We start from the raw sequence: 13,193 nt of genomic DNA on the forward strand, positions 1-13,193 counted from the left end.
ACATATATATATAGTAAAATCATTAAACGAGACAGAAATAAGTCATTTTCACTCAACAGAATTTACCTCTGTACCCAGGCTGACTTTGAACTCATGGCAGTCCTTCTGCTTCAGCTTTTGAAATTACAGGCAAGAACCATCAGTCCTGGCTATGATTTCTTATTACTTCTCATTGCTGAGGGATCAAACCCAGGGCCCTGCACAAGCTGTCATGTTTTCAGAGGCTCTCAGATGCTCCTGTGATGCACATTGCTAATGCTTCATAGCAAGAATGGTAAGTAGCTCAGAGAAAGACCCTACCCAGCCTCATGACCCCATCAGCTTCCACCTCCACAGGAGCACATCTAGCAACAGACAGTTTGAAGACATTTATAAAGTTTGTGGTCATTGTGGAATGTGCGCTCATAGAATTTTGCTGACTTGGACTTGGAGAAAATGATTTTCAAGGGAAATAATGTGACTCATCTTGAAAGTACAATGTGAAAGCTTTCTTCAGATGTTTATTCAAATCTACCAAGGCTGAGATTTCAGGAAAGTCCCTGTGTTCTGCATGAACACTGGATTTCTTCCTTCTTCTTCTGTATTTCATATCCATGACTGCATCAAACTGCTTTTAACAGGTTGGGTCTGATCTTGTGACTGATGCAAGAAAAATGTACCCTAGAACAATAAAATTTATTAATAGATTTTAACACTGTGATTTGGGGGTAGAATTTAAGATATTTTCATCTATTTCTTCAAGTATAGTAACACATATTATAGTAATACTTGTTGCAACTTTGTCATGATAATATAGTTTCAGAACTATCAGTTCAATCAGTGTCCTTCTCCATTTCCTTATCTTGTTGTTTCTAATAGCCTAAAAGTTGAATCATAATTTATTCAAATCATAACACGTTCTTTTCTTGCTGTAGCATTCAGGAGAAATGAAAACATTTTGAAATTATAAAACAAGGGGCTAAGAGGAAGCAAGGGGAGGAGCAGAAAAACAGAACAATAAAGTCTTGGCAAAGTCGTATTAACAAAGGCTTGGACACAGACTCTCTAAGAAGCCAGCTGTCAGCATCCATGACACGAACAAGGCTGTATAAACCCTCAGTCTCCCCAGTATATTCTTATTTAAGTCTTGGTGCATTCATGAAATTTCACGAGCTAACTTCTAGAACCAGCTAGTGTCTTTAAAAAAAAAAAGATTGATTTATTATGTATGCAGTGTTCTGCCTGCATATCAGATCTTGTTATAGATGGTTGTGAGCCATTATACGGTTGCTGAGAATTGAACTCAGGACCTTTGGAAGGACAGCCAGTGCTCTTAACCTCTGAGCCATCTCTCCAGCCCCAACAGCTAGTATATTGGGGAGAGATTCTCTGTCTATTCTGCTGCTTTGTAGGGACCATCTGATCTCAGGTGACCACTCAATGAACTCTTAGTTTCGTTATTAAAGTAACTTTCCTTCTCATCTCTTGGCTCTGTATCATTGCTCAGAGTGGGGACAAAACAAATGTCACAGAGATATGAGGTACTTACCCCAGGCTTGTTGGAGTAGACTTGCTTCCACCAAAAGCCAGAACTGTATGCAGCTAACGAAAGCTCCAGCGCAGTGAAGATGAGCATCACCGCCAGAGCACTCTGCAAAGCAACACAGGCCTGCCTGGGACCCCACACTAAGCCTTTGGGGCCCCTGAGAGGAGATGGGGTGGGGGCGGGGTGGGGGCGGGGTAGGGGTGGGCATTGAAGCCCTTAGCCATGGAGACCAGAAGCAGCAGTGACAATGGCTCAGTCCTTCTCTCTGCTCTCTCACTCAGGTTTCTCAGTGATCACACAGAGAAGAGTGACCGGCCATCTACCTGTGCTTGCTTTCACCATTTCCTCTTTGTCCTTGGTGCTGTGTCTTCATGTTGTGTTGGGGTGGATTTGAATTCACTGCTCTTACAGGGCCTTCCTTGGCTTCCTTCAGCATGCAATTTCATGTCTTCAGTTTTTAAAAATTCTCAGGTAATCATATTTTCATAGCTTTCTTTCTCACTCCTTTCTGTTAGAACTCATGTTCATGTTCAACCTTTCCGTGTAACTTCAACCTGTGTCGTTCAGATCTTTCAAATTTGTTATGATGTAATGATGTATTTCTTCAGATGCGTCAAAGCTACTTTTCTCTGATCTCAGTTTTAAATTTCAATGATTTTTCTTTCTAGTCATGGTTCTGCTTTATCCAGTCCCCCTGTCCTTGGACTTATTGTCCTGTTGCTGTGTTTTGGTTTTGTCTTAGTCGGGGTTTCTATTACTGTTATAAAACACCATGATCAAAAACAACCTGGAGAGGAAAGAGTTTCTTCAACTTCCAGGTAACAGACCGTCACTGAGTGGAGTCAGGTAGAAACTCAAGGGAAGAGCCTGGAGGGGGAACTGAAGCAGAGGCTGTAGAGGAACACTGAGTACCGGCTTGGTCAGCCTGCTTTCGTATAGCACCCAAGATTGCCAGCTCAGGGGTGGTACCTCCCACAGTGAGCTGGACCCCCCCACGTCAATAACCAATCAAGAAAAATGCAACCACAGGCTTTCCCACTGAACAGTGGATGAGGGCATTTTCTCAGATGAAGGACTCTCATTCCAGATCACTCTAAAGCTAATCAGAACGATTATGTTTCCAATTATGTTTTATTTACATTTCTAAGAATATACTTTCATATGTCTTTGTTCAAAAGACTACATGATCTCCAAGTTTTAGGCTACTAACCTGCATCTTTTTTCTACCTCCTGCTGCTGCTTTCAGGATTGAGTGTTTTTCTCACGTTACTGATATTTTATTATGTCGTTTAAGTACAGATGTGATGGTGTTCATGTATGTCTTTTATATGTGAGAATATATAAGTGGGACTTATTCATATCTCCCTAGACAGTTGCTTTAAGTCTGATTTGTGAGGACCTTACGAATATCAGAGATACAGAAGCAGTTTTAAGTTCCCTTTATTAGACGCACCTCTAGTGTCTATGGAGCCTGAGTTTAGATGTGCCGTCTGCACTGGGCTGAGTGAGCTGATGGCCGGGATTCCTGAAACTTCATGGGACATTGACTTTCATTTCCTTGTCTGACAGTCACAAGTCAAACGAATTTTCAATATTGATTCCTAATACATATGCAGGGTTCTTTGTGTATGCTCCTCTGAGCCCGACAACCCTGTTCTCTTGCCCCGGGCATTGCAATTCTTGTGTCCTAACCTCTAGCATGTATTTCTGTGTAGTCTCCCCCAGTTTTCCGGTTTGATGAGCTAGCTTTAGAATCCTTGTTAGCTTCTGCAACCTATGCTGTCTTCATTTCTTCCTTTCTCCGGGTCCTTTTTTCCTTTTTATTTCTTTCACTCTTAAATACACACACAGACACAGACACACTCACACTCTCTCTCTCTCTCACACACACACACAATCTGTTAGTTTTGTTCGGTTCAGGTTAATGTTGTATTTATTAAAAATTAGCATCCCTTTGAGGTTGGCTTACCCTGCCATGCTGCAGCTTTTCTGATGCTGAGGAAAGGTTTCCCTCCCCCACCCTTCGGCCCTACTTGTATGAGAGTAGTGACTATTTGATATCCTGAAGTTAATCTTACTTAAAGCAGTAGCCTAGTGGGAAGGTGCTTCTCTCACATTGCCTTACACTGTCTGTCTTGCAGTGTGATCTCCTGGGCTTTTTCATGCTCACTTCCAACTAGATGCATGTCTGTTCTCTTTCACTTCCTCAAGCTCCCAGATCAACACTTTTGATCTGCTTGCATGGTCAGACTCATAGAGAGATATGAGTCTAAAAACTTCCATTCATTCTCCTAAGTCAGAAGGCCACAAGGGAATGAAAGATATCACCAGTTTAATCACTCCTTGCTTCAGTAGGAAAAGCCATGAAGGAATGACCGTCCTCCTTAAGCAACTCATTGTTGTGACTTAGACTCTATAATCCTACATTTAGAAAATGGACTAAGCCAGGCCTGTCACTATCAATAGTTGGTGGCTGTCAAATTTCTAAAAGGTGCTAGGAAAATTCTGCCTAAAAACAATGATGTGTTTCCAAGGAGTCATATCTACTGGTTAGCTGCCTCCTATCCACCCCCTTTTCTTCTTTTCCAGCCCTGGGCACTGTGCATTTAGGGAAATTAAGCACGTTGAGTCTGCTCTCAGTCTCAGAGTACATGTGACCAGAAGGCAAATATCTCTAGTGGGCTGAGCTTTCCAGCTCCAGGTGAGGATCCAAAAGAGCTCCCCAAATTCAAGTCCAACACAAAGTTCATAACAAAGAATAGCATTGCCTGTTGTGGCTTAAGACTCTCGGTTGTACTTCCTTCATCTCTTCACCTTTTCCCTTCTTTCTGCAGTGTTCCATGCACTTCCCTGCCCCCAGTCTGCAAACTGTCTGTCATACTTGTTTGTCAGTTTTCTTCCTGTCTGCCCCAGACAGTCAGACCAACGTGACCAGAGACTGTTGAGAAAGCAGAAACTACCCAAAGGGAAGATGCTGGGGTTTTACATGACAAGATGTTCAGTCTGGAACTACTTACTATAGCACTGACATCATCCAGGTGACAGTTGCCGTCATTCATCCACAGGTGGGATTCCAAATGAGCCAGCAAGGACAGGAATTCCTTTTCTGAATTACAGTGTGGAAAGGCACTCCCAAGGGCTATCAGGCTGTGGGTGAGGAGGACGAGCCCGATTCCAGCAACAGCAGAGCTTGCTGCATTAGAGGCCAGGCTGCTCAGTGCCTGGAAGAGAGACTCTGGTTGGATTCTCATCACAGGCTTGATTCTCTGTTCCTTCTGTCTATTAGACTGCAATGGTGCTTCCTTGGAATTGTTTCTTATATAATCTGTGACCACTTATCAGACAGTTAAGACAGTTAGGAAATGTGTACCAAGGGGGCCAGTGTGAGCTGCTCCCCGTGATCTAGTCTCCTGACTCTCTGCAACACTGGACACTGATGCAGGCTCCTCAGCCTGCTGCCAGTATCTCCCTCCACTGGCTTCCCCAATGTTCTTAGAATTGGCCTTCCTTGGAAGAAGTTTTAGAAAATGGCCTTGGCATCCTCTGGAGAACTCAGAATAGAGTTTTACTTCACGTAAAGAAGCAGCTTTAGTGAATAGTGGAAGCAAACTGTAGAGGATAGATACTTTAGAGGGTGATCAGGCCTAAGGAAGATAATGTGTACTTTCATTTGCCAAGCAATTGACAGATGTGAGCCTTCTGTGGCCCTCTGTGAAAGGGCAAGAAGTATTGGTGTGTGGGCTTAGTCCCTGCAGATCTTGCTATGCCCCTTCCCCAATAACGCAATGAATGGATTTGCAGAATCTTGAAAACACCGCAGGAGGAAGTGGCTAAACCTGTTGCCTCTGCGAGTAGCAGCCTTTTCTACTCCTGCCACATAGCCACCAAGGTGGAAAAGCCACATCCTGACTCCAGAAGACACAGGGTCCAGCTCCCCATGGCTGAGAACACACAGCAGCTTTAGGAACTGGCACATGCTCAGACAACAGAAGCTGTAGTATGAATGAACCCAGGAGTTGTGGGATGGTTGAAGAGTTTTCAGCATTGGATGGGGGTCCTAATTCTGGGCTTGGAATCAGGTAACGTAGACTTCCATCTCAGCTGTTACTAATGCCTCTCTGCTTGACCAGGCAATTCCCTTTCCACTCTGGGTTTCAGTTTTTCTCCCATCACATGTGAAAAATGAACACACTCACCTCAGAAGTGACCGCCTAGCTATGCCAGTGGGCCATCTGAAGAAAATGCTCCCTAACCTGTTCTGAGCTTCCTTTCCCTAAACTGTACAATGGAGGATTGCAACTAGAAGGATTAACTATGAGTTTCTAACTGTTCCAACCCACAGGAGTTTGGTGGTCTTCTTACTTACAAAAGGTTTGGTTGAGATTTTCCCAGAGATAATCGAGATAAATCCAGCAATGGCAAACTGTTCAGGAGAGAGATAAAAGAAAGAGAATTATCCTAAGCCGTTTTCAAATCACTGAGGTAAAAACTGAATGGAAAATTTTTAGGGAGACAACAATGCAGGAATAACATGCCCATGTTGCCAAGGAGGCTTCATATCTGCTTGGGATGGTTATATGGATTTTGAAAAATAGGCTGATGGAGGTTGGGTTTATGTTATGAAAGCAGCAGTTGCTGCAGACAAAATGTAACATGCTCCTGGCAATTGTTACTGAACTGTTAAATTGAAAGAGGCGGTTAAAGCAGATCAGCAACTTGAGACTTGAGATTTGAAACAATATGCAGACAAAGAAGCCAACAAAAGCACCCAGGAAAGAACAAGAGACAGAAAATTGTGGTGCTGAAGCTGTCAGTGTAAGTGGATTGAGTATTACCCAGAGTTTAGGAAGTAAGGATGACAAGCTCAGATATGGAATTTTCATTATAACCACCAAGAAGCTAGTATTTGATTCTAGGGGTACCAGGGGCCTAGAAAGCAGAGGGCTGGTGGTCTGGGAAGCTGAAACATTGATTATGCTTGTGGTTTGATTACTGGGTAGTTACAAATAATGAGAGCCAAGAATGAACTAGCAAGAGCTCACTGAGAAGAGTGGAGGCTGCCACCACTGGTTAGATAGTGAAGTCAAGGACAAACTGTGCTTTGTGGACAGGTGCACATTGCATTTTGTGTAGCTGTGCCCATGCTGGAATCATGGTCACTAAAAAACCTTTGTGTAATTCACCTTCTCAGGGTGTTCCCCGTTCCCTCACTTTTGCAAGATCCTCTATGGAAGAAAATTGCTCGTTGGTAGGAAGTATAAGTTGGGCCTAGCTACTCTGAAAATAAGTTTCAGTAGGTCCTTGTCTACAAACCATCATAGGACAAAAAGCCCATATCTACAGATATCCAAGATTACCTGGAAGTAGAAGAATCCCTCAGTTTTCCACAAGTCTTGTCATTATGGAGATAAATGTCTGCAAACCTGTGGTATCTGCTAGGGGTCCAAGCTTACTGTTTAATCAGCCTACTCACTCTCTACCCGATTAGTGGATTGCTCATAAAATGGCTAGAATCCATTGGCCTTTTCAAAGTCTCAGAGAGGGCTACGAAAAAGCATCTTCTTGTCTAACAGGATGTGGCGTCAGATAAAAAAATAAGCTAATGTTCCCAGTGTGTTGTCTTCTTCTGCCTCCTGTCTTATTCAGACCCCTCCCACGGTGCTGACTTTTGAATGGAGAAATAGAACATGGGCAAGGACAGGAATGTTGTGCTGGCTTTCTCCCACACCATTTTCTCTTGAAGATGAAACCATTCTGCATCTGAGTGCCTGCTGTACATTTAGAAAACATATACTCTCTTGGAGATCATACTTTACTTACACACAGGGATCCAACAAATGGATACCCAGACATCAAAGTGGTGGAGACTTCTGGGGTGAAGTAGGAAGAGTAGGAAGCTGCCACCAAAATGCCCCCCAGGCTTCCAATCATCAGGGCACATAGTATCTGGATGGTCTGTAACACACAAGACAGGGACTTCTGGAATATGCCTTAAGTAGATGCAAAGGATTGTTTGAATACGCATTGATTAATAAAGATTGTAAAATATGCTAGTAATCCCTATATTAAAGGGGAAAGCCCACAAGGAAGAAATAAGAGAAAAATCCAAAGTTTTGCTCTTTTATTTTTTGAAAAGCTCATTAAACTCAGGAGATGATTATGTAAACATTGTAATTCTGCAATTACTTCACAAACCATTTCTCTTTTGGAAAAGTCAGTGGGAAAAGTTACCTGGACTAGAGCCGAGTTAGGTGAGTATAGAGAAGGAACTTCCTATGAGAGGTCTCAGTATAGACCTTGGCTTCAACTGAGAGTCTTTGAGCATCAAATTGCCAGTGCTGTCAGTCATCTTTTTGACATCATGTGATGTTAAGAATCATTGTGTCTTTTTCATAGTACCAGTTTTCAGCGTTGTTTAATTTGTTCAAGAGTGTCTGTGCTCTAAGCAGTACACATCACATCTTTGTGATGGATGAGAAACATGAGGGAATTAAGCTGTCCAAACTTGCCCAGATTTCAAAACTGAAATGTTGTTTGGCCTCTCATATACTTTTACTCACTGCTGAATATATATTATAATTCATACACAGACAAAGCAACCAAAACCAAGAGAAGTCATTTATCACCACAATTCCTCATCAAATAATCACAATTCCTCATTGAATACCCATGTACCGAGAAGCAGGCAAGAAGCAAATGAAAGTCTGTGGTAGAATCTTACACCATACATACACCATGTAAAGACAAGTTCCATGGCAATGGGAAAGAGTATTACTAGAACATGTAATCAAGAATGGGGCCCATCAGGGATAGAGGTTTGAGATTAAATAGATGGAATAAAATAGAAAGAACTCATAAAATAGAAGAGCACTCACATGGATATAGCCACCTAATATTTAACAAAGATGACTTCAACAAATGTTGCTGGGGAAACCAGAGATCCCCATCTCTCAGCTCCATAAAACTAATTCAAAATCGATCAGCTGTGTTAAGGTAAAGTCTGAAATTTGAAAACTGGTAGAGGATTTTATGAAAAGGAGCCCAGATAACAATGGGGAAAATTGACAAGATTACATGGGGTGAAAAAAAAAATCTCTGCCTAGCAGCGTAAACAAACACTAGAGTGAAATGACAGTCTGAAAACTAATGCAAAATGAATAAAACTATTGATGACTACATATCCTATGAAGAACCCCAAAAGTTAAATACTAAAAAAACCAAATTAACCAATAAATAGGCTAGTGAATGGAATAAACAATTTCTAAAGAAGAAGATAGCCAACAAATATTTTTAAAAAGTACATTCAACATCCTAATGACTAATTAGAGGAGTGTGAATGAAAACTGATTTCAGATTCCTTCTCATCCGAGGCAGACTGGTTATTTTCCAGAAAACAAATGATAACAGATCTGATGAGGCTGTGAGGAAAGAGGAACTGCCTACTGCTGCTGCTGGGAATGTAAACCCATGCAGCCTCCGTGGAAATCGATACTGTGGTTCCTCAAAACAACAACAACAACAACAAAAACCAAATTAGTACCAACATGTGACCAAAATGATGAATCCTGGATATTTCCCTGAGGGAGAGGCCTGCACATCCAAGCTCATTGCTATACCATAGCCAAGGCACAAAACCATTTAGATATCCATCAGTAGATAAATGGAAAAAGAAACGTGGTCCTCACATTTAATTTTTATTTAACAATGAAGATGAATAAAATAATGCCGTTAATAGTGAAATAGATGGAACTAAGGATCATCATACTAAGAAAACTAAGACTGTTTTCTCTAATAAGTAAAATATACATTTAAATATATCACATATACATGTACATTTATACATAGAACATGAGAATAGAAGGGGCGTTAGGGGAGAGGAAGTGGTCCAAGGGGTAGGAGATAAGAGAAAAAAACCATGGGAGGAAAAAGACAAATGCCATGCTTTCTTTTATATACCAAATCTATAGCTGTGTACTGTATGTACACACACACACACACACACACACACACACACACAGGATACAAATCAGAAGAATAATATTTGGAAGAGAAAGAAAGCCAGCAAGAGGGTGGGAAGGAAGGAGGAATACAATCAGCAGGCAAATATGAAATATATATATATGAAATATATACATATATATGTATATATACATATATATATAATTTTATCTGTCAGTCAGTCTGTCTGTATGTCTATATCCGTTGAAAGCAGTGGTAGTGATATACGGGCCAAGATCTTTGCATGTGGACCATGAAATAGTCACCTAGCAGGATGACATTAGTTTCTGAAATGAGGATTGGAGAGGTGAGAAGAAAGCTAAACGATCGATCTTAGAGTCCTGAGAAGCAGAGACACTACCGACTTCATTTCAATGACCTGAAGTGCTAGCGCAACAAAAAAGGGAGCCGTTTGAGAAAGGACAAGGGATGAAGAATCCAGTGGTTAAGGTTTAAAAAAGATGTAGTAATGAATTATGCTGGTCTAGCAAAGTGGCTGCAGTAAATTATTTTCTAAGTTTTGTGACTTCGCTCATCCTAGGAGGCTGGCTGGGTTCCCAATGCCAGGCCTGCCTGACCTCCTGCTCGGTAGGAGGCCAGTTAGACAGTTCTTGGTTACCACTGACATGTTTGTGCCACTTATTTTACCTCTACACATATCTTGCTATGCTGGTAAGCATTGTGGTTCATAGGTTTTGCAGTTGTGTATAACTGTTCAATTGTTTCTTTTCCTTGACATAAAATTTTCTGGAAATATGGAAGTTAACCAAAGGAAGGGGACTTGAATCATTTGAGTCCCGTGTCCTATGTGTGCAGTCTTCAGCAGTAAGAACACTTTCTCAAACCCTCAGAAGCAACCAAGAGGCTATATTGTCTATACTGTTTTTGTAGATACTTAGGTTACCTAGCCCAAACATTTGAATGGGGATTTTTAACTCTATTTCAACTAAGCATATTTTTTTCCATTTTTTTATTTTATTAATTACACTTTATTAATTTTGTATCCCCCCATAAGCCTCTCCCTCCTCCCTTCCCGATCCCACCTTCCCTCACATTTCTGCATGCATGCCACTCCCCAAGTCCACTGATAGGGGAGGTTCTCCTCTCCTTTCTGATCTTAGTCTATCAGTTCTCATCAAAAGTGGCTGCATTGTCCTCTTCTGTGGCCTGGTAGGGCTGCTCCCCGCTCAGGGGGAGGTGATCAAAGAGCAGGCCAATCAGATTATGTCAGAGGCAGTCCCTCTTTCCATTACTAGGTAACCCACCTGGACAACTAAGCATATTTTTAAGAGGGTATGATGGTGTTAGGGGGCCCAGCATCACAGAAGAAACATTAGGGAAGGTTTCTGAAGGTGGGAAGGAGTAGGGGTTGAGTTTTAACAGGAAGTATTCAGAACCCTATGATGAGTAGGGCCTGCCTTTGAGGGATAATGTCTTACAGCTGCTCATGTGGATACAGAGAAACATGTGGATGAAAGCGATCTAGATGGGGCCATCTCAAAATGTTTGAAAAACAAACTCCAAGTAACTTAATCAGACTAAGTAAAATCATATGGCTAAGTCAGAAATATCCACTATAGACAATGAGCAGAAACTAATTTCTTAATTATGTCATGTTCTGGTGGGAAAGCTCAAGAGGCTTTAGTTATTCTAAATGAAAACACTAGGAGGATATAGCTTCCATAAAGTTGCATTTCACATTGTGGTTAGTTGGTGGAATCAGCCAGAAATAAGTCAATGATGCTTCTTGATCCACTACATACAGCTCTGTAGTTTGGACAGTCTTAATATGCCTCTCCCATGTTCTCCTTCTAAATGAGATGGACTTACCCCAAGAACTGTGGCTTCGTTAGGCACACCAATCATCAAGTCTTCTTTTTGGTATGTGTGTCCAGCTTTCTCTCTTTTGTGGATAACAGTGTCCTTTGGGAAGCAGCCCCACCCTATCCTCTTTAAGCCAAGCATGATGCCAACGAAGCTAGAAGAGACACTGGACATGGTTAGTCCACAGAGTTTGACCGACAGACACCAACAGGCACCAGAGTCTTCAGGGAGGGAAGAAAGAGTTTTCTTTAGATGAGAACTGGTCACATTCAGGGTGTGATGACCATGGTTTGTTTTTTAGATACAAAACTGCATTTGGGTTTCAGGGGAGCATAGGAGAAGTAGACTGCATTCATTATGTGGAGATGAAGTGGGAGTCATCTACAGCTTTTGAAAAGGATTCCAAATCATATGAAAGAAGGGGAGTTAGTATGATGTGGAAAGGATAGGAGCTCCACAAGGACCAAATATATCTGGGCACAGGGTCTTTTCTTAGACTGACACTCAACCAAGGACCATGCATGGATATAACCTAGAACCTCTGCTTGGATGTAGCCCGCGGTAGCTCAGTAACCAATTGGTTTCCCATAGTAAGGGGAACAAGGACTATTTCTGACAGGAACTCAATGGATGGCTCTTTGACCTCCCCAACCCCCAAGAGAGGAGCAGTCCTGTTAGGCCACAGAGGAGGACTTTGCAGCCAGTCCTGGAGATACCTGATAAAACAAGGTCAGATGAAAGGGGAGGAGGTCCTCCCCAATCAGTGGACTTGGAAAGGGGCAGGGAGGAGATGAGGGAGGGACTGTGGGATTGGGAGGGAATGAGGGAGTGGGATACAGAGTTAACAAAATATAACTAATAAGAAAAATTTAAAAAAAAATTAAAAAAAAGAAAAGGATTCCCAAACCCCTACTGTTCAGACAAACACCACTGCACACAAGACTTTTCTGTGTTGCAATATTAGATTAGAACCATCGTTTCCAGATTCAACATTTTCTCAAATTCCAGTCTTCCTTGAAAAAATGTTTTGTAAGACTGCGCTGCAACAATGGAGAAATACAGGAAACTCTAGAAAGTCATCACGCCAAATCTCAAGTGAAATCTAAGGGTGGTTTCCTTTTTGGCAAGTGAGTAAACTGAAGCCGAAATGGGCATCTGACTCTCCAGTTTATGCAGGTCGTCAACAGAAAAGACAGGATGACAATCCAGTTCCTGGGCACAATCTCCCCCAGGAGTTCTAATCCAACCCAAGGTTCTTACCTTTGCTCAGGGCCCTATCCTGTGTGCTGTTACACCTGGGCCAGCTCACTCTGTTCCTGGGAGATGTCAGGCTCAACCTTTCACCAGCTGTTTTCTCCAGAAGTTTCACTCTCTGCTTTTGACATTCAAGCAGTAGTGCATTTCCCCTGGACATATTCGTGATTACACAGCATGGGAATTTGTGGTAAATACGAGCAGTTGACAAATGAAAAGCTGCTCTGCTTCCCCTTTCTGAATTTTGAGGTTTGCAAAAATAAGATAAAATTAAACCATCTCACGGAACAAGAACTGTGGTCCAGTCGACAAGCAGTCCCTGTGTTTCTGTATGGGGTGAAGGAAGCCATTGACTTCATGAATCTGTCTACTCGTCTTTGAATGAGGGATGGGTACTAGTAATTCGCCATCTGGCTCTTTCAAAATTAATGAGAAAGTTTGGCATTGAGTCTCAGCATCTGCTTTAATACTCTGCTGGGTAGAGTCCTGTTTGTTTTCTAAAGAGAAAAAAGAAGATGTGGAGTTGGATAGATGGGGAGGTGGGGAAGATGTGGGGGGAGAAGAAAAGGAAACAGTGATCAGAATATGCTGT

General features: G+C 41.9%; 1 protein-coding gene across 1 annotated transcript; it reads right to left on the bottom strand.

The window, feature by feature from the left end:
* Positions 1-466: 466 nt before the first annotated feature.
* Positions 467-12,774, bottom strand: Ms4a7 (membrane spanning 4-domains A7). The gene is made up of 7 exons (XM_021636122.2): positions 12,608-12,774; positions 11,354-11,501; positions 7,346-7,480; positions 5,892-5,948; positions 4,543-4,746; positions 1,529-1,630; positions 467-660 (listed from the first exon to the last, which is right to left on the bottom strand). Exons 2-7 carry the CDS (start codon positions 11,486-11,488, stop codon positions 586-588), a joined length of 708 nt encoding a protein of 235 aa, XP_021491797.1. The 5' UTR covers positions 11,489-11,501; positions 12,608-12,774; the 3' UTR covers positions 467-585.
* Positions 12,775-13,193: the final 419 nt, after the last annotated feature.

Source organism: Meriones unguiculatus, chromosome 1 (genome assembly GCF_030254825.1).
Source record: "Meriones unguiculatus strain TT.TT164.6M chromosome 1, Bangor_MerUng_6.1, whole genome shotgun sequence".
NCBI lineage: Eukaryota > Metazoa > Chordata > Mammalia > Rodentia > Muridae > Meriones > Meriones unguiculatus.

Excerpts from the sequence above, each read along its gene's own strand:
- Ms4a7 (XM_021636122.2), bottom strand. The coding sequence starts at position 11,488 with ATGCTTGGCTTAAAGAGGATAGGGTGGGGCTGCTTCCCAAAGGACACT. Across the intron at positions 7,481-11,353 it reads ACGAAGCCACAGTTCTTGGG|ACCATCCAGATACTATGTGC; the intron begins GTAAGTCCATCT and ends TGTGTGTTACAG. Across the intron at positions 4,747-5,891 it reads AAATCTCAACCAAACCTTTT|GCACTGAGCAGCCTGGCCTC; the intron begins GTAAGTAAGAAG and ends TCTCTCTTCCAG.